General features: G+C 40.5%; 1 protein-coding gene and 1 long non-coding RNA gene across 2 annotated transcripts; both read right to left on the bottom strand.

Annotated features, from left to right (window-relative positions):
* Positions 1-310: 310 nt before the first annotated feature.
* On the bottom strand, positions 311-961 carry LOC121367250. Its single transcript, XM_041491360.1, has one exon. The coding sequence runs from the start codon at positions 959-961 to the stop codon at positions 311-313; it is 651 nt and encodes a 216-aa protein (XP_041347294.1).
* A 3,218-nt stretch (positions 962-4,179) lies between these two features.
* On the bottom strand, positions 4,180-7,086 carry LOC121367238. Its single transcript, XR_005957349.1, has 3 exons — positions 6,937-7,086; positions 5,852-5,991; positions 4,180-4,287 (listed from the first exon to the last, which is right to left on the bottom strand). It is a non-coding gene; the product is annotated as an uncharacterized LOC121367238 (long non-coding RNA).
* Positions 7,087-21,784: the final 14,698 nt, after the last annotated feature.

Raw genomic sequence — 21,784 nt, 5'->3', positions numbered from 1 at the left:
CTTAATTAAAGTAGTGATGGAGATGGTAGTTTGGTGCCAGGTGGTGTCGATAGTTGCGGCGATGATGGATAAACTATGGTATGATGGTACGACTGCTCAACACAGGCGTACAGGCTCCCTCCGATTTGTGTAGGAGGCAGGTTGAATTTTCCCGAATTGAATGAAAATTTCCGATTTTGGATACCGACATTTATTTATATATAGGGTTACAAACGAATCACTACGCATTTTTACACTGATTACAACTTATACTATGGGTACAAATACACGGTGAAACGGTTTCAAACAAGCTCTTTCCCCCTGAATATCTCTATCGTCTCTGTTTGAACTTGAGGATTTGCTCCCCGTCTCGTATGGTTATGATGATGATGATGATGATTGTGGTACTGATGACGACTGATATATTACTGATGATGATGATGATGATGATGATTGTGGCACTGATGATGACTGATATATTACTGATGATGATTGTGGTACTGATAACGACTGATATATTACTGATGATGATTGTGGCACTGATGACGACTGATATATTACTGATGATGATGATGATTGTGGCACTGATGACGACTGATATATTACTGATGATGATGGTTGTGGCACTGATGCCGACTGATATATTACTGATGATGATGATGATGATTGTGGTACTGATGACGACTGATATATTACTGATGATGATGATGATGATTGTGGCACTGATGACGACTGATATATTACTGATGATGATGATGATTGTGGCACTGATGACGACTGATATATTACTGATGTTGATGATGATTGTGGCACTGATGACGACTGATATATTACCGATGATGATGATGATGATTGTGGCACTGATGACTGATATATTACTGATGATGATGATAATGACGATTGTGGTACTGATGACGACTGATATATTACTGATGATGATGATGACGATTGTGGTACTGATGACGACTGATATATTACTCATGATGATGATGGTGATACTGATAACGACTGATATATTACTGATGATGATGATGATTGTGGTGGTTAGCCCTTAAGAACTCGTTCTGGGTTGGAGCCTATACCGGGCTGCGAATCCTGTACCTACCAGCCGATGGCTTAACCACGACACCACCGAGGCCGGTGATTACAAACAAATAGAATCGACACCTTCGTGTTCAATATATTTGCGGGGAAATAACTCTTGAATGTGAAATAGCGATTGATGTGACACCAGTTATCTCCCTTGCTGACAAACGACTAAGCTGTGACGGGAATGGTTGAATCCACTGGTCTCGGTGGCGTCGCGATTGAGCCATCGGACATAAGATTGTAGTGGGTTCGCAGCCCAGTACTGGCTCCCACCCAGAGCAAGTTTTAGGTAAGACTATACTAAATAAAATCCCATAGGCGACCATGTTAACGTTTGTGTTTAAAAACACTATATGCATATATCAACCAAACTATGACCCATAAATATCAGTACTACAACCCCTACCTCAAAGTATTAACTGCAGAAAATAGTACCTTTCATGGCTCATTTTCGGTACAACCAGATGTTTTTACAACACCCCTAGTTTCGCACAAAATTTGAGAACCTTTTTTTTTACAAGTATCCCATACATGTTCCAAGCACAATGCTACTTGACACGGTGATACTATTTGAAATAAAACTGCATCCATTTTTAGCCCAGATGAAACAATGTTTTTTTACAACCAACATACTCGCATATATAACCAATCACAGAACTTGTGGTGTTAACTTCTCGATCAAAAGTTGGGTGCACCTCGAACTTTGATCCAGCTGGAAGTTATTTGGTTTAGACCTATAACCTCTCTCTCTCTCTCTCTCTCTCTCTCTCTCTCTCTCTCTCTCTCTCTCTCTCTCTCTCTCTCTCATTGACCACTAGCGATTAACAATTAACCTGGACAGGCTACACATATCAGATAGCCGAGGTATGTGCCCAGGGCAGCGTGCTTGAATCTTAATTGGATATAAGCACGAAACTAAGATGAAATGAATGGTTGAATGAAAGAAAGAAACAAATGTTTTATTTAACGACGCACTCAACACATTTTATTTACGGTTATATGGCGTCAGACATATGGTTAAGGACCACACAGATGAAAAGTTGAATGAATAACGATATCCAGTAAATGTTTATATTATAACAATGATCTTTCTATCAAGACAGCACATATACCACAGGATACAAGATGAAATCGGATACTTCCCTAATATACTGAGTCAAATTATAAACTTCACAATCTAAAATTTGAATAAAGTCAATGAGTGTTGAAAGCAGGTATTTTTCAGGAATAAATATTGTAATGGCAATGTCTACACTCCATTTGAAGCCCACGTGACCCGATTCATAGTACGTGCACAACACCATTGAGGCAAAAGTGGTTTTGCACGTGCCACTGGTCACGTGACTACAATAGCACATATTTTCATCGTTACTTGCTCACAGTAGTCTGACACCACGAAAAAACACATTAAAACGATATTTGTTAAGACCTGTTTCGATGCCACGCCTCACAAATGTGCACCGTGAGCGTGTCGTCAGCATGTTGCACGCGGGAACGTCAGTAGTTGACGTTGCAAGGGCTATGGGTTGCAATCGATGGGCAATTTATGATTTGCGGACACGAGTACAACAAACGGGCACCACAGCTGACCGCCCCCGACCGAAGAAGAAAGAAATGTTTTATTTAACGACGCACTCAACACATTTTATTTACGGTTATATGACGTCAGACATATGGTTAAGGACCACACAGATTTTGAGAGGAAACCCGCTGTCGCCACTACATGGGCTACTCTTCCGATTAGCAGCAAGGGATCTTTTATTTGCGCTTCCCACAGGCAGGATAGCACAAACCATGGCCTTTGTTGAACCAGTTATGGATCACTGGTCGGTGCAAGTGGTTTACACCTACCCATTGAGCCTTGCGGAGCACTCACTCGGGGTTTGGAGTCGGTATCTGGATTAAAAATCCCATGCCTCGACTGGGATACGAACCCAGTACCTACCAGCCTGTAGACCGATGGCCTACCACGACGCCACCGAGGTCGGTCGCCCCCGACCGGGTAGACCACGTGTTACGTCATAGACGGATGGCCGTCATATTGTGTTACGTCTCCTCCGCAACCGTTTCATGACAGCTACAGCAACCAGTAATGAACTTTCCTGACGTCGGGTGTCCGCGCAAACAATCCGAAATCGGCTGCGAACCGCTCACCCCCACGCACGGCGTCCATATGTTGGAGCCATTTTGACCAAATTTCATCGACGTCAGCGTCAACTGTGGGCACAACGCCACTTGGTTTGGACTTGGGAATGGAATAGAGTCGTGTTTAGCGATGAATCAAGATTCACACTGCATTTGCCGATGGCAGGCAAAGTGTTTGGAGACGACGTGGTGAACGTCATGCTCAGTGTTGTGTCAGTGGAGTTAACAGATTTGGAGGTGGAAGTGTAATGATTTGGGGTGCTTTCTGTGGAAATGGACGTTCTCAACTTCTTGCCATCCGTGGCAACCTCAACGCTGCTGCATACCACCAGCACCTCGTCGAACTTGTGCCCTTCGTGGCAGCTCATGATCCAGGCGTGACCCCACACGGCCATCCTGACAAGGGATTACCTGAGGAAAGCGGGCATCAATGTCATGGATTGGCCTTCAAGGTCGCCTGACCTCAGTCCCATCGAGCATGTCTGGGATGTGCTGGGAATACCACTGCGCACTCTCAGGAACCCCCCACAGACATTGCAGGAACTTGGTGCCTCATTAGTGAAACAATGGCGCCGTATCCCTAATGCAGTCTTTACACGCATCAGGCAGTCAATGAGGAGGCGTTGCATTGCAGTTGGGGGTACACGTGAAGGGCATACGCGCTACTGAACCTGTGATTTCATCAGACGACCCTGCTTGTTAATGACCATTTTGACTGTTTGTGGTTTTGACGAATGCTGTGGGCGCATCGAACAGAATTTTAACTCAACATTTATTCCTATTTTTTCTTTGGACGTCATACAATAAAAAAATACCTTATTTAACACATTCTTCTGTCATATTTGCTAATTAGCCACTATGAAATGGTTGTGAAGTTTTTAATTTGACTCAGTATATTATTATATACTTATCGCGGTTCTGTATGTCCCATTGTTTCTTAGGTGCAACAAAAATAACAACTAATCATTTGCTTTTAAGACAATATTTATTATGTAAAGTCTTCGTCTACATAGCGTTTACATATTGCCTTTCAACGAATACAGGTGTGTTTTGTGATGGTGCCTACTTTTCGTTCTGTAAATAAAAAAGGGAGTAAAATGAGGATTGTTGGATGGATGGACAGATGGACAGATGGACAGATGGATGGACAGATGGACAGATGGATGGATGGATGGGTGGATGAGTCGGTGGATGGATGGATGTGGATGGATGGATGGATGGATGAATGTGGATGAATGGATGGATGGATGGATGGATGGGTGGATGAGTCGGTGGATGGATGGATGTGGATGGATGGATGGATGGATGGATGGATGAATGTGGATGAATGGATGGATGGATTGATGGATGGGTCGGTGTGTGGGTGGATGGATAGATGGATGTGGATGGATGGATGGATGGATGGATGGATGGATGTGGATGGATGGATGTGGATGGATGGATGGATGTGAATGGATGTGGATTGATGGATGGGTCGGTGGGTGGATTGATTGATGGATGGATGGATGGATGTGAATGGATGTGGATGGATTGATGGGTGGGTCGGTCGGTGGGTGGGTGGATGGATGGATGGATGGATGCGTCGGTGGGTAGATGGATGGATGGATGTGGATGGATGGATGGATGGATGTGGATGGATGGATGGATGGATGAATGTGGATGAATGAATGGATGGATGGATGGATGGGTGGATGAGTCGGTGGATGGATGGATGTGGATGGATGGATGGATGGATGAATGTGGATGAATGGATGGATGGATTGATGGATGGGTCGGTGTGTGGGTGGATGGATAGATGGATGTGGATGGATGGATGGATGGATGGATGGATGTGGATGGATGGATGTGGATGGATGTGAATGGATGTGGATTGATGGATGGGTCGGTGGGTGGATTGATTGATGGATGGATGGATGGATGGATGGATGGATGTGAATGGATGTGGATGGATTGATGGGTGGGTCGGTCGGTGGGTGGGTGGATGGATGGATGGATGGATGCGTCGGTGGGTAGATGGATGGATGGATGTGGATGGATATCTGGATGGATGTGAATGGATGGATGGATGTGGATGGATTGATGGATGGGTCGGTGGGTGAATGGATGGGTCGGTGGGTGGATGGATGGATTGATGGATGGGTCGGTGGGTGGATGGATGGATGGATGGACAGATGGATGGACAGATGAATGGATGGATGGGTCGGTGGGTGGGTGGGTGGATGGATGGACAGATGGATAGATGGAGGGATGGGTCGGTGGGTGGATGGATGGATGGATGGATGGATGTGGATGGATGGATGGATGGATGGATGGATGTGGATGGATTTACATATATATTATTAAGTATTGTATATACTTATTTGATTACTTTGTGTTCACATTTCTTTTGTGGTCTCAACCATATATTGTGTTTTATATAGACGTATATTTGTAATACTTTATTGTATTGACAACCAAACAATGATTGATTGACCGATTAATCGATGGATCGATTGCCTGATTGCCCGATTGATTTATAGGTTGATTGATTGATTGATTTGTTGATTTATTGATTGATTGACAGACTGACTAACTGACTGACTGACTGACTGACTGACTGGTCGATTGACTGATTGGTTAATTCATTGATTGAACTTACCCGTCTGTGGTTGTGACAGCGGCACGTCCCTCTGTCGTCACCTATTTCTATCGTACACTCGTATCTTTGACCAACCGCACAGCAGTCCTGGCACTGGTGGTTGCTATGGCAACCATCCTTCCCGCACGTGTCCAGAGCCACTATATGATGATGATCATGATAATAATAATAACAACAATAATAATAATAATAATAATAATAATAACAAAATTAATAAAATTAATAATAATAATAAAATTAATAATAATAATAATACTAATAATAAAGTTATTGTTAATAATAATAACAACAACAATCTTAATAAATAAATAGATAAATAAATATATCATAAGTGATCCGCCGTATGGGAGCGACACCGGATATTGGTACTAAGCGAAGCGAAATAAATGTGTGAGAAGGCTAGACGTGAGGTAAGACTTCTGAAAATTACTTTATTTATAAGTAACACACATGAACCAGATTTTACACACTCATTCATAACTGTTTCGGCCATCAACCAAACCTAAAAGTATACTTATTCAGTTGGATATTTTTGATAAAGCTCATTAAACATATCATCTAGTACCGGCAAAATGTTGCGTCTGTCAACTTCAAGTGCAGCAAAAACAGTTTCTAATGACTTAGATTCATACTTATTATGTCATTTCTGTTTGATTATTTTCTACTATTAACCTAAATGTGCATTTATTTTAGTTTCATTTTCAATCAACGTCAAAATCGCATGACATGTTTAATGCGCTTTATCAAATATATCCAACTGAATCTATACTTTTAGGTTTGGCTGATGGCGGAAACAGTTATAAATGAGTGTGTAAAATCTGGTTCATGTGTGTTACTTATAAATGTAGTAATTATCAGAAATCTTACTTCACGTGTAGCCTTCTCGCTTAGTACCAATATCCGGTGTCGCTCCCATACGGTATGATCTGCTTGTTAGAAATTACGTTATTATCGGGAATGTGGAGGAGGCAGAAACGATTTACACGCACACAGACACACACATACACACACACACACACACACACACACACATATACACTTAAAGTAAGTAAATAGTTTAGGTACAACAAAAAAACGCTACTTACAGGAGTTAGAAATTAGCAGTGCGGACACCAAGAAAACCAGAATCAACAACTTCATTTTTTTGTCTTTTTGTTTATCCCGGAGTTTTAATGTTTATTAGTAGGCTTATTGTTGTTATTCCCGTTTCACCGTACAGGAAAACAAAGCTTATATTCAAACACCACAGTGGCGCCATATGATGTATTTCCCATGAAACGTCAACACGTGACGCACGACTTGATATCTTTGAGACATTTCTGGGAATAATCATGAAATCTCTAACATTATGGCCATCCTAGTGATTGCAGGTGACGTCATAGCATATCTTTGTTTGATACGCACGTCAATATAGATAAACAGTCAGATGTTTCTTCTTAGTAAACGTTTTCCAATATAATTGTTTGATATAATAATAAAAGAAAGGAATTATATTTACATGACAATAAAGTTGTCTTTTCGTATGCGCGATTGGCTCACTTGGTTTGGCTGTTAACGGTCATGAAGTTCGAATATAAAGACGTTTAAACATTTCATTTTTTTAAAATGAATATTATCTTGACAGTGATAGTTGTGTTACGGGACAGGCAAGTGGTGTTATTTAGATGAAATTTTGTATTGAATCTCTTTGAAAGTCGACATTTTAAAGCGGCAGTTTGGTTAACTCAGAGTGATATTTGTATTTATAACTAATCGCACGTAAATCCTATCACGGTGAAGATAATACTTACGAAAAAATGAAAATATCCCTTTGTTTCTTCGAATTCGACCCGCGTGACCTTTTAATGACCTCTGGTGGCCCCGCCCACCTTTCAAAGTTGATCTCCACTGGAATGGGATGCAGAACATCATCTTACATGAAATTAACATACTGGCTGCTGTTTCTCTCTTCAAGTTGGGTAGACTGAATTCCTAAAATATGTGGAATCTGTCTCCGGACTGTAATAAATAACACTGTTTTCATAGGGACAGGAGCAAGGGCAATGGGCATGGGGCAGGGGGCGATGGGCGGGACGTAGACCATTGGTAAAGCGCTCGCCCACATTCATTATTATACATATAATCTACATTCCACATTTATTATTATACATATAATCTACATTCCACATTCATTATTATACGTATAATCTACATTCCACATTCAGTATTATACATATAATCTACATTCCACATTCATTATTATACGTATAATCTACATTCCACATTCATTATTATACATATAATCTACATTCCACATTCATTATTATACATATAATCTACATTCCACATTCAGTATTATACATATAATCTACATTCCACATTCATTATTATACATATAATCTACATTCCACATTCATTATTATATGTCACGGGGATCCTATAATACCCGTAACTGAATAAAACACGATTATCCAAATATCTCTTCAAACTGTATATCTTTTAGATCTCTCTGTATCGGGCAGTATAATACCCGAGTGGCTCGGCTCTAGGTATGATCAGAGATAAGATCTGATATAAATATATATATATGTAGCACGTTTAGTTCACTAGAAAACACAACAAAACACAATACACTTTGGAATCTGTATTAACACTACGCTGACAAATGTACTTGCCGCAGTAGTTAATTAACAACAACAATGTAATAACAACCCAGAACTAATCACTTAATTAGTTAATCACTAGGTGTATAGTTTACACAATATTCTAATCACTTCACCGTGATACAACACGCACACGTGTGATAATTGAGAAACGCTGCCAGGGGAACTTAATTAATAAAGGAATTACAACTCTATTCCTAACTGGTTAATTTTTAATTAACCCTTAACTACTCATTCAGTAACCTTATAATACAGAATTAATACTGGTGCATATCACCATAAAGACAATAACCTAGAGTTTACCTAGGTCCTCTAGGATGACCGGCTAAGCTTTATCTTACCAAATACTCGTATAAATATATTAGAACAGTGAAGTCTACAATGTACTTCGTCAGATTACCGGAGACACTGTCTAAAGAATATTGGTATAATACAGTATTAAAATATTTAATGTCACATCAATCACATCAAGGTTATACAACAGAGCAGAAAAATATATTTACCACGTCCGGACTGAACTTATATAGATCGTTCAGTGGACGACGTCCGTTACCCTGGATACTTCCAATGTTTCTCCTCGATATCTCTAAAATCCTATCTATTTATTCAAAAATCTCAGAGACAGCGAATATCGCCTGGGGGCACAACGCGGTACCTCACCTATCATGTGATAGTTCCACAACTCCCAGAGACGGTATATTTTCTTAGATGGCCAGAGTTATTACGTAACTACTGGCCACATGGCCTCCACACCCCGTCTGGGTATGTATTAGTGGGTACGGTCGCGCGAAGGTATTACGTAACCAAGCTGCACACGGCCCTCTAAAACAATTAACATCGCCACAGGCGAAAAGATAAGAGCATGTTCCGTCACACACACCCACATCAAAAAGGATATTTCCTCTACTCTAGGAATAGGGAAATATACTACATTTAAACAAAACAAAATGTGCGTTAACCGACGCATCCGGGCATTTATAACACATAGTAATAAGGTGACTACCAGTAATCACACTGAGTCTCTGAGTCCCTTGTATACAATAAAATATATAAAAACAAAAACAGCAATCAAGAATGTCAACACATTATCATAACGTTCAACTTCGGGACAGGGCATTAGCGATTACATTGGATGTGCCCTTGATATGTTCAATGGTAATTGGGAATTCCTGCAGAAGAAGACTCCATCTCAAACTCTGGTTGGTGGCTTTCATTCTGTGAATGAAAGTAAACGGATTATGGTCAGTAAAGACAACCACTTGATGCAATGCCGACTTCACGTATATCTGAAAATGCTTCAGAGCTTGTACCATGGCCAAAGCTTCCTTCTCTATAGTGGAATAGTTCACCTCGTGTTTGTCAAACTTTTCGGAGAAGAAACTTACAGGATGGTCCAGTCCATTTTCGTCTTCTTGGAACAGTACAGCTCCAGCTCCCACGTCACTGGCATCCACAGCCAGCTTGAAAGGCATTCGGTAGTCTGGTGCTGCCATCACGGGAGACGAGGAGAGCATCTGCTTAAGACGGTTGAATGACTTCTCGCATTCATCTGACCACTGGAACTTCGATTCCTTCTTTAGCAGCGAGGTGATGGGGGCAGCTACCGTCGCAAATTTAGCACAGAAACGACGGTAATAACCGGTCATACCAAGAAACCGGCGAACTTCACGACGGTTGGTCGGTGCAGGATACTGGCTGATGCTTAGTGTCTTGGCCTGCAGTGGGGCGACGCAACCATGTCAGACAGTATGACCTAAGTAGGTCACTGAAGCTTTCACGAATTCACATTTACCCAGGTTCACAGTCAAGTTAGCTTTCATTAGGCGACTGAATATTTGTAAACTGGTTAAATGTTCATCCCAAGTGTCGGTGGCTAACACCACATCGTCCAGATACACACTGACGTTTTCTAAATCTGATAACACCTGGTTCATCATCCTTTGAAAGGCAGCAGGGGCAGTCTTCAAACCAAACGGCATCACTCGGAATTGGAAGAGGCCGTCAGGTGTGATGATCGCCAGAATGTCCTTAGCTTCCTCCGTTAATGGAATGGCATAAAAAACCCTTCAATAGGTCCAATTTGGTGATGTATTGAGCGTGTCCAACTCGGTCGATGCAATCGTCAAGGCGGGGTAGAGGGTAGGCATCTGCCTTGATGAGTTGATTCACGCGACGTAGGTCAGCACACACCCGGAAACTGTTATCTCCCTTTTGAATTAGTATAACAGGTGATGCCCACTGACTGTTTGATGGTTCCAGAATGTCGTGTCCCAACATGTAATCTATCTCCTTTTTCAGTGCCGCACGTTTTACAGGGTTTATCCGATAGGCATGCTGTCGAATCAGTGTAGCGTTGGGTTCCAAGCGCACATCCTGGACTAAGGTATTGGTAACCGTTGGAAAGTCCTGACAAATGGAAACATTGTCTTGTATCAACGTAGTCAACTTTGCTCGCTGGGGGCTGTCAAGGTGCTGTAGATAAGAACTCGAGTCTGCTAGAATCTGGCTGTTGGTTAACTTGATCTCTGCAGTCTTGACGTCATCACAGGAAATTGAGTGACTCTCAATTTGGACAGGTAACACTGGAACTATCGGCAGTCTGTCAAAATAACCTTTTAGCAAATTGATGTGACAATACCTACTTTTCCTAACCCTATCAGGAGTGTTTATCACATACCCTGTCTCATTAATCCGTTTGTGCACAACATAGGGACCGAAATACCGGTTCTGTAATGAACCCCGTTTAATGGGAAGGTACAGCAGCACTTTATCCCCTGGTTTAAATTCCCGACTCCTAGCCATCCTATCAAACACTGATTTTATTTTGCTCTGAGCATAACTCAGATGCTTCCTAGCTAGTTCGGTCGCCTGCCACAACCTATCTCTAACTCTCTTATTCATTAATACTCCCTTGTCCATATAATAACCTGACATCTGATCCTCCATCTCACCCTCAGTTAACAATGTAGTGCGAGCTGCCAACAAATTTGGATCAGCCCCCTGCTCTAGGATTAACTCTTGTCTATTACAAGGTAAGGCCCCTCTATCAAACACAACTGGTTCATTTCCCCTCTGCGGGAGGTCAACAGGTTCCACCACATTTAGTTCCTCAGTTGATTTATCTACCATTTTACTGATAACCTCATCCACTCCAATTTCATGGCTCACACACGTATCAGACAAATCACAATTTTCCTCTGGGTCTCGTGCTACCCTTCTGGCCATAGCCCTAGTCATTACACACGCAGGGTATCTAATCTCATCAACCTCACACTCTTCTATTGGTAAAGGGCTGTCTTCAGTTAACAATTTGTCACCTTGCCGCTGGCAACACTGACTAGTCAAATCGTTACCCAACAAAACTCCTATGTTTTCAAAAGGCAAGTCCTTCACAACACCCATAATGACTGGTCCCGTCACAAACTTCGAACACAAGAACACGTTATGTAACCGGACAACCATATTTTCTCCAGTAACCGAGGTTAAGGACAAACTACGTCCTGTATCTGAATTCTCAATACCAGCTAAATAATCTGACGTTATAAGAGACTGGCTACACCCTGTATCTCGATAGATTGATATTGCCTTAGGAATCAACTCTTGTTTTACATCACAAACCATACCAGTGGACACATACGGGTTTACTTTCTCTGCCATGGGACTAACCATTAATTCTCTCGCTAACGGAGCTGACCTCACAGAACCGACCACTTGCGCATTATCGCGTTTCCTTTTAAAACAGTCCCCGACAAGATGGTTATCCGTTTTATAGTAACTGCAATGTGGACGAAAAGTTCGTGCATTGGCTGATAATGCAGGTTTAAACTGTGCCCACCAGGTTTATTCCTTGCCTGACTAGCTGACTAAAACTCTCCCCGATAGTTACTTTCCCGGGAAAAACCTGGCTGAAATTTCTTCTTATCACCCTGTTGTATAGAGCTACCCTGTACTGCCTGAGCGTTGTGTATTAACACGTAATCATCTGCCACTAAGCCTGCCTCCTCTATTTTTTTGATATCACGATCCTCTAAATGAATACGTAAGCTAACTGGTAATCCATTTTTAATGTCCTGTAAGATCAACAATTCCCGTAACTCGGTATATGACCCTACCTGATGAGAAACCACTCATTTATCAAACATCCCTGCTTTCTTAGCCACGAACTCACTATAAGACTAACCCTGTGTATTTTTCAACTCGCTATACCGTTAGAGAATAACTAACGAGCTACGAGGAATTACGGATTATCTGTCCCGAGTGAATTAATGTTGTAAACCCGAGCCTCTGACGAGGGTTTTACAGCATTAATTCACGAGCGACAGATAAACTATTAACAACCCTTGGCGTGACTTTTCAAGTGATTCTCTTTTTACCCATTGTCAATCTTCCTAAAACGATTTTAAAAGTATATTTACGTTCTCGCTGCTGTAACGGTGGGGGGTAACAGGCTCTACCAGCTATAATTATATATTCTTACGCGCCGCGTACCGGTGCACACCTTAACAGTAGGGCCGGCCTCCCCTCCAAAAAAACCCCAGTCAAAATAATAAAATAAAATATTTGGCAGCCGCTTTGTACATGTACCTTTGATTTTTAATTGAATGTAAATTTCGAATCGTATAAAAATATTTGAAGTTCGTATCTAATAGTTTGACCGATAAATGGAATCATGAATGAATAAAGGATAGTAGTCCCGGCAGTATCTTTAATTGCGCAATCAAACTTTTTTAACCCCAAAGCCAGCCAATCAGTGACTGTAGAAGCAATCTGCACACTGTGAAGAGATCGAAAAAATATTACCCCGTATATTTGAGCCCATATGGGTAATAATAAACGATACTCCTCAGGTCGTAACTCATAAGCCCTCAACACTGCAGACTTAACTAGGTCGTACTGACTTGCTCGCTCATCACTCATTGAATTATAAGCTACGCTAGCCTTCCCCTTAAACTTAGACACGGCTAACAATGTCCACTTAAACTACGGCCAATTTAGCTGCTTGGCGGCCCATTCAAAAAGTTGGAAGAACATATCTACCTCCTGGTCGTCAAATACAGGCACTGATCTATAAGCCTCCGACATGTTAAAACCATTTCCTGCCTCTCGTCTAAACTCTTCAGTATTCAACTTTAACTCATGTTCCACTTTTAATTTTGCTAACTGGAATTCTCTATCCCTATCTCTCTCTTCCCTCTCTCTCCCTATCCCTATCTCTCTCTTCTCTATCTCTATCTCTCTCTTCTCTATCTTTATCTTCCTTTTCTCTATCTCTATCTTCTTTTTCTCTATCCCTCTCTTCCCTTTCTCTCTCTATCTTCTTTTTCTCTATCCCTCTCTCTATCTAATGCACGTTCTTCTCTTTCGTACTCAAGCTTTTTAAAAGCTAACTGTTGTTCCACACTTAACTCATTTATCCCTATGTCTGGAACAATCTCACTGTCTTCCATAACAGGCCTATCACCAAAAACTTCCTGGATAATAATTGTCTTTATATCACCTAATGTTTTAGCTGATGTTAAATCAATTTCCCGCTCACTCGCGATTTCATCTAATTCGGCCTTACGCGCTCGCTTAATCTCCACTACACTGACCGTAGGCCTATCCAGCAAATTCTTATCCATGTTTAGGTATGACGCACTTATTATTATTTTTTGCTAGTGAACAACGTTGCTACTTCTGGTTAATTTGTAAAAATAATTCATAAAGCCCCCATTTACAAACAATACTTTTTAAATAGGCATGTCCCGTTTCAGATCCGGGACGAGCCCCCAATTTTTACTCCTGTCACGGGGATCCTATAATACCCGTAACTGAATAAAACACGATTATCCAAATATCTCTCCTAACTGTATATCTATTTGATCTCTCTGTATTGGGCAGTCTAATACCCGAGTGGCTCGGCTCTAGGTATAATCAGAGATAAGATCTTATATAAATATATATATGTAGCACGTTTAGTTCACTAGAAAACACAACAAAACACAATACACTTTGGAATCTGTATTAACACTACGCTGACAAATGTACTTGCCGCAGTAGTTAATTAACAACAACAATGTAATAACAACCCAGAACTAATCACTTAATTAGTTAATCACTAGGTGTCTAGTTTACACAATATTCTAATCACTTCACCGTGATACAACACGCACACGTGTGATAATTGAGAAATGCTGCCAGGGGAACTTAATTAATAAAGGAATTACAACTCTATTCCTAACTGGTTAATTTTTAATTAACCCGTAACTACTCATTCAGTAACCTTGTAATACAGAATTAATACTGGTGCATATCACCATAAAGACAATAACCTACAGTTTACCTAAGCTTTATCTTACCAAATACTCGTATAAATATATTAGAACAGTGAAGCCTACAATGTACTTCGTCAGATTACTGGAGACACTGTCTAAAGAATATTGGTATAATACAGTATTAAAATATTTAAAGTCACATCAATCACATCAAGGTTATACAACAGAGCAGAAAAATATATTTACCACGTCCGGACTGAACTTATATAGATCGTTCAGTGGACGACGTCCGTTCCCCTGGATACTTCCAATGTTTCTCCTCGATATCTCTAAAATCCTATCTATTTATTCAAAAATCTCAGAGACAGCGAATATCGCCTGGGGAAACAACGCGGTACCTCACCTATCATGTGATAGTTCCACAACTCCCAGAGACGGTATATTTTCTTAGATGGCCAGACTTACTGTCGCCTAGTTCGCCAGAAATACCCCGGTCATAAACCGCACTACCTGAGTTATTACGTAACTACTGGCCACATGGCCTCCACATCTGGTCTGGGTGTGTATTAGGGGGTACGGTCGCGCGGATGTATGACGTAACCACGCTGCACACGGCCCTCTAAAACAATTAACATCGCCACAGGCGAAAAGATAAGAGCATGATCCGTCACATTATACATATAATCTACATTCCCCATTCAGTATTATACATATAATATACATTCCACATTCATTATTATACATATAATTTACATTCCACATTCATTATTATATAACCCTGAATGAGTGCTCCGCAAGGCTCAATGGGTAGGTGTAAACCACTTGCACCGACCAGTGATCCATAACTGGTTCAAAAAGGCCATGGTTTGTGCTATCCTGCATGTGGGAAGCGCAAATAAAAGATCCCTTGCTGCCTGTCGTAAAAAGAGTAGCCTATGTGGCGACAGCGGGTTTCCTCTAAAAACAGTGTCAGAATGACCATATGTTTGACGTCCAATAGCCGATGATAAGATAAAAAATCAATGTGCTCTAGCGGCGTCGTAAAATAAAACAAACTTTACTTTTTTTTTCATTATTATATATATAATCTACATTCCACATTCAGTATTATACATATAATCTACATTCCACATTCATTATTATACATATAATCTACATTCCACATTCATTATTATACATATAATCTACATTCCACATTCAGTATTATACATATAATCTACATTCCACATTCATTATTATACCTACTATCTACATTCATTGTTAGATATATATTCTGTACTACCCATAATATACTACACATATAATGGGCGCTCCACGTTCATTATTACACAGATAATCTACACTCCCAATTCATTATTATACGTATAATGTACACTCCCCATTCATTGTTATACGGATAATGTATTAAAAACCTTTTTAAAAACCCTATTCTTACACACAATTAACCGCGTATACTGTAGCACTGTTTATGACGTCAAAACGTATCTATATGGGTAATAAATGTATAATTATAACTGGGTTGGGTGAGGGTGAAAATAACTCAAGGGAGTGTCTATTATACGTACAATATTAACTGGGGAGTGCAAATTATACGTGTAATAATGACTAGGGAGTGCATACATGTATTCTTGGGGAGTGCAAATTAAATGCTACACCCACTGGGCTATTTCCCGTTCCAAGCAGTGCACCACGACTGGTATACCAAAAGCCACGGTATGTGATATCCTGTCTGTGGGTCCATGCATGTAAAAGATCCCTTGCCACTAATGGAACAAAAATGTAGCCAGTATATGTCAGAAAATTCAAATGTTTGACGTCCAGTAGCCAATGATTAATAAAAACATTTTCTCTAGTGGTGTCGTTAAACAAACGTTTACCTTTAAATACAATTTTCGTTCCTTTCTTTCATTTAGGCAATGTGCATGGCGGAAGCCGTGTTGTTAAAATCGATCAGTTCCGCATATGTAAAATAATGACCTAATGATAATAGCGATGCCGTATATGATGGTGATGGCGATGATGATGATGATAACGACGACGACGACGATGATGATGATGATGACGACGAAATTAATGTTGATGATGATGATGTTGCCGATGATCATGATGATGATGGTGGTGGTAGTGCCGGTGGTGATGGTGGTGGTGATGATGGTTGTGGTGATGATGGTGATGGTGGTGATGATGGTGGTGGTGATGATGGTGATGGTGGTGATGATGGTGGTGGTGGTGATGATGGTGATGGTGGTGATGATGGTGATGGTGGTGGTGATGGTGATGGTGGTGGTGATGATGATGGTGATGGCTGTGATGATGATAGTGATGAAGAAGATGATGATGATGGTGATGATGATGATTATAATGGTGATGATGATGATGGTGGTAGTGCCCGTGGTGATGGTGGTGGTGATGATGATAATGGTGGTGATGGTGATGATGGTGGTGATGATGATGGTGGTGATGATGATTGTGATGGTGATGATGATGATGATGGTGATGATGATGACAATAATGATGATGGTGGTGAAGATGATGATGATGATGGTGGTGATGATGATGGTGGTGGTGGTGATGATGATGGTTATTATGATGATGATCATGATGTTGACGACGTCGATGATCATGATGATGATGATAATGATGATTATGGCGATGATGATGATGATGGTGATGAAGATGATGATTATAATGGTGGTGATGATGATGGTGATGAAGATGAAGATGATGATGGTGGTGGTGGTGGTGGTGGTGGTGGTGGTGGTGGTGGTGGTGATGGTGGTGATGATGATGGTGATGATGATGGCGATGAAGATGATGATGATGTTGATGATAATGATGATGATGCTGATGATGGTGGTGATGATGATTGTGATGGTGATGATGATGATGATGGTGATGATGATGACAATAATGATGATCTTGATGATGGTGATGCTGATGGTGATGATGGTGATGATGGCGGTGATGTTGATTATAATGATGATGATGATGATGCTGATGACAATGACGATGATCTTGATGATGATGGTTATTATGATGATGATCATGATATAGACGACGACGACGATGATGATGATGATGATGATGATGATGGTGATTATTATTATTAGTATTATTAGTATTATTAGTATTATGCAGAACGTGTATTTTAAGCTTTATAAATGTTACCAAATGACCAACCTGTAGCACCTGAATCGCCGGCGTGTATTGCAGGTGTGCTATACATTATTTAGGCTCGATCTATTTCTGTCGTGGGTCGGTCTATGCGTGATGCGCAGTATTCACTATTGATGAGTCGGTTAATATCTCATTTCATTTCATTTCCATTTAGTTTCACGTTTATATCCAATCAAGATGAGTATCCAGGGCCGGGCTTAGGGTGGTTGGTTGGTTGGTTGGTTGGTTGGTTGGTTGGTTGGTTAATTGGTTAGTTGGTTGGAGAATTTGATACGGTGACCAGGCGTGAACCTCTTTTTTCGCCGACATCAAAAATAATAAAAATAATAAATAAATAAATAAGCAAACAAATAATAAATAAATAAATAAATAAATAAATGAAAGTGTTCAAACACCTCTTAACATCCCTGGCGAACCACCCACCTACCCAATATAAAAGCCTGGATGCGCCAGTGGGTATGCGGTGTCCACCCAACTGACCGGGGACGTAGCTCAGTGGTAGAGCGCTCGTCTGGGGTGCAGTGGGTCCCGTTCAAAAGCCATGATATATGCTGCCCTGTTTATGGGAAAGCGTATATAAAAATTCCTTTGCTGCTAAAACCAAATGAAGCGGCTTTCCTCTGAAGACAATGCCAGATTTACCCCCATAAAGTTAAACTTTGTTTTGTTTAACGACACCACTAGAGCACATTGATCTATTAATCATAAGCTATTGGATGACAAACATTGGGTAATTTTGACATACAGTCTTATAGGGGAAACCCGCTACCTTTTGTAATTGTATCAATAGATATTTTAATTGCACCACTGTCCTACATACAGGATAGCACACACCATGGCCTTTCGTGGTGCACTGGCTGGAATATATTTACCAAATATTTGACATATTAACATATGATAGCTGATGGTTAATTAATTACCTTTTCCTGCTGCCTCATAACATGACTCATAGATAGGATTTTTACCCCCACCTACCCCCAGTGTGCCCCCACATTTGAATATTTAAAAAATCCTGGCTATGCAAATGTGCAGACGATGCCCAATCTCTTAAAATTACATGTGATAGCTGACGATTAATTAATCATTTTTTCCTGCTACCTTATAACATGACTCATAGACAGGGTGGTTGCCCCCACCTACCGCCAGTGTGCCCCCACATCTGAATATAAAAAAATCCTGGCTATGCAAATGTGCAGACGATGCTCAATCCCTGCCCCCCTCCCCGCCCACCACAGTATCATACTGAAAATACAAACACAAAAAAAACATCACAGACAACTTTATAATCCTATTCGTTATGTCTTACGCTTTACCAAATCGGATTTCAATAAAATACACCAAAATACCATTCATTTCCTTATCGCAGTTTAGCGGGCGAACTACTCTCCGCCTTATTAAGACCACTTCATTACAAATGAATGGCTTATCTCCCTTGAAGTATGGCTTATCTCCCCTGAAGTGTCATCTTAAATCTTTATTCGTCTAATTCCGCCAAACCTTTCAATTACCCAGTTCTCGCTCGGCTGACAGCGTATTGATCTTCGTGGCGCTATAAGCTTATCGACGCTGTCCGCGCGCCGTTCCTTAATGCGGCCACTGATGTGAGGAAGAACGAAACTGCAAAAGAATGTAGGTAGCCTGATAGATGTCGTCATATTTCATAACTGCTTGGCTAAAACAGACAGGCGATTCGATTGGATGATTGATTTCGGCGCATGCGTCTTCCAGTAGCTCAAGATTGCGTTCTTGCCTCAACAGTGGAGAGGTTGAGCCATGAAACTTAATTAAGGCTGGTAGGTACTGGGTTCGCAGCCCGGTACCGGCTTCCATCCAAGTCAATGGGTGGGTGGGTGTAAGACCACTACACCGACTTCTCTCTCACTAGCCTCCGACGCCATATAACCGTAAATAAAATGTGTTGAGTGCGTCGTTAAATAAAACATTTCCTTCCTTCCTTCCTCTCACTAGCCACTAACAGCTAGCCACTAGATCACTGATAGCCGAGGTGTGTGTGAGTGTGTGTCCAGGACAGCGTGCTTGAACCTTAATTGCATTTCAGCACGGAAATAAGTATAAAGAAACACCGGCCTCGGTGGTGTAGTGGTTAACCCACCGGACTTATGGCTGGCAGGTACTGGGTTCGCATCCTGGTACTGACTTCCACCCAGGGCGAGTTTTAACGACTCAATGGGTGGGTGTAATGCCTCTACCCCGACTTACCTACCACTAGTTACTGATAACCTAACCAATAACACACTGTCGTGGCCTGACAGTCCAGGGTCTCGCTCCACGAAGCGATCTTATCGCTAAGACCTCCTTAAAAGATAAGATAGCTGTGAACTTAAGGCGAACTTAAGGCTAAAATCGCTCCGTGGAGGTCTGAACCCAGGATAGCCTACTTGAACCTTAATTCGATATAATTCCATTTTATAATTACTTTTTTGTAATAGGCGTCTGGATTGGTTAAAACCCTATCACGTGATCTAAAAAAAACCGTTCATTCTTCCATAACGCAAAAACTGCACTTTTTCGGTAAACAAATGAAAACAGAATGTTATTACTGTAACTACTTTTTGTCAATTACGTCAACAACGGAATCCCCGAGAGTTCCATCGTTTCTATTTTTATTCCAATATCGTCTGCACTGTGAGTAACAGTGACAATTCAGGCTTTAAACGACTCCGGTTTTGAACTGAGATACATAATGTATATGACAGGCCACAAAAACGAAGCTTCTATTAGAAGTTATAGCAAAGAATGCTCAACAAATCAAAAGAGAGACATGAGCGCAGCTCTGTCACATTTGACAAAAATACCAAATCGACAACTTATACGTGCGAAAACACATACGCCTTCGTGCACAATTCCGCGACCTGTCCTTTCCGAGAATAATATCACACAATCACAGGCTTCGTCTGAAATCCACACACACAGTAACACTGAAACCGCTTTATCCCTTTCAAGTCGGTGTTCACATTCACTTTTCACTAATTAAACTTTAATTAAAATTTATAAAACCTTATGTAAATCATTATAATTAATCGGAGATTTGACGGAAAAAAATGAGTGTAACTTTCTAAGGGAATTCCCTTATTTGTGTGTTCAAACAGTTGTAAATCATTGTGGAATAGAGTTCGATTGGGGTTTTTTAATGTAGTTTTGTATAATTGCAATATTAATGCTTTTGAAATTATAACGCCATTCATACAGTGTGTAAAACTGTTTTGGTGTTTATCATCGCATGGACGTCAAAAATATAACGTTCAGTTCTTAAAGAGACATTCCTGAGTTTGCTGTGTTGTAAGATGTTTCCGACTAATAAAATATTTCTACGATTAAAGTTACACATTAAATATATGTTCTTGTTTAGAATGTCAGTGTCTGTATATTCAGTGTGTTTCTGGTCTTCATAATATTTGTAAGAAGCCCAAACTGGATTTTGTCTTCAAATAATTTCGTACGTACGGGAAAAAAACATATTTTAGGAAATAAAATGCAATTTAACCTAGTACAAATATTAGAACGACCAGAAACACGTTTAATATACAGCCACTAATATTTTATACAGACAAATACAGTTGATATGTAATTGCAATCGTTAAAAAGTCTGTTGGTCCATAACATCTTAAAAATTGCAGCAAACTCAGGAATGTCCCTTTAAATAAGCAAGAAAATAAATACTAACAACCTTAAGTCTCGCGAAAATTTCTTTTTCCAAATCTTCCCCCAACCCTCCACAGAATTTAGTCATTCAAGTAAAGGTTGAATTCTTAAAATTAAAATTGTTTTATTTCCCTATTTAAACTGTTGTCATAAATAACTACAAATTAACCGATCCTACATATGATATTTGAATAATT

This window comes from Gigantopelta aegis, unplaced genomic scaffold, assembly GCF_016097555.1.
Source record: "Gigantopelta aegis isolate Gae_Host unplaced genomic scaffold, Gae_host_genome scaffold72, whole genome shotgun sequence".
In the NCBI taxonomy this organism is placed as follows: Eukaryota; Metazoa; Mollusca; class Gastropoda; order Neomphalida; family Peltospiridae; genus Gigantopelta; species Gigantopelta aegis.
This window is presented reverse-complemented; position numbering and strand designations above follow the sequence as displayed.

Coding starts and splice junctions, on each gene's coding strand:
- LOC121367250 (XM_041491360.1), bottom strand. CDS start 961: ATGAGTAATATATCAGTCGTCATCAGTACCACAATCGTCATCATCATC.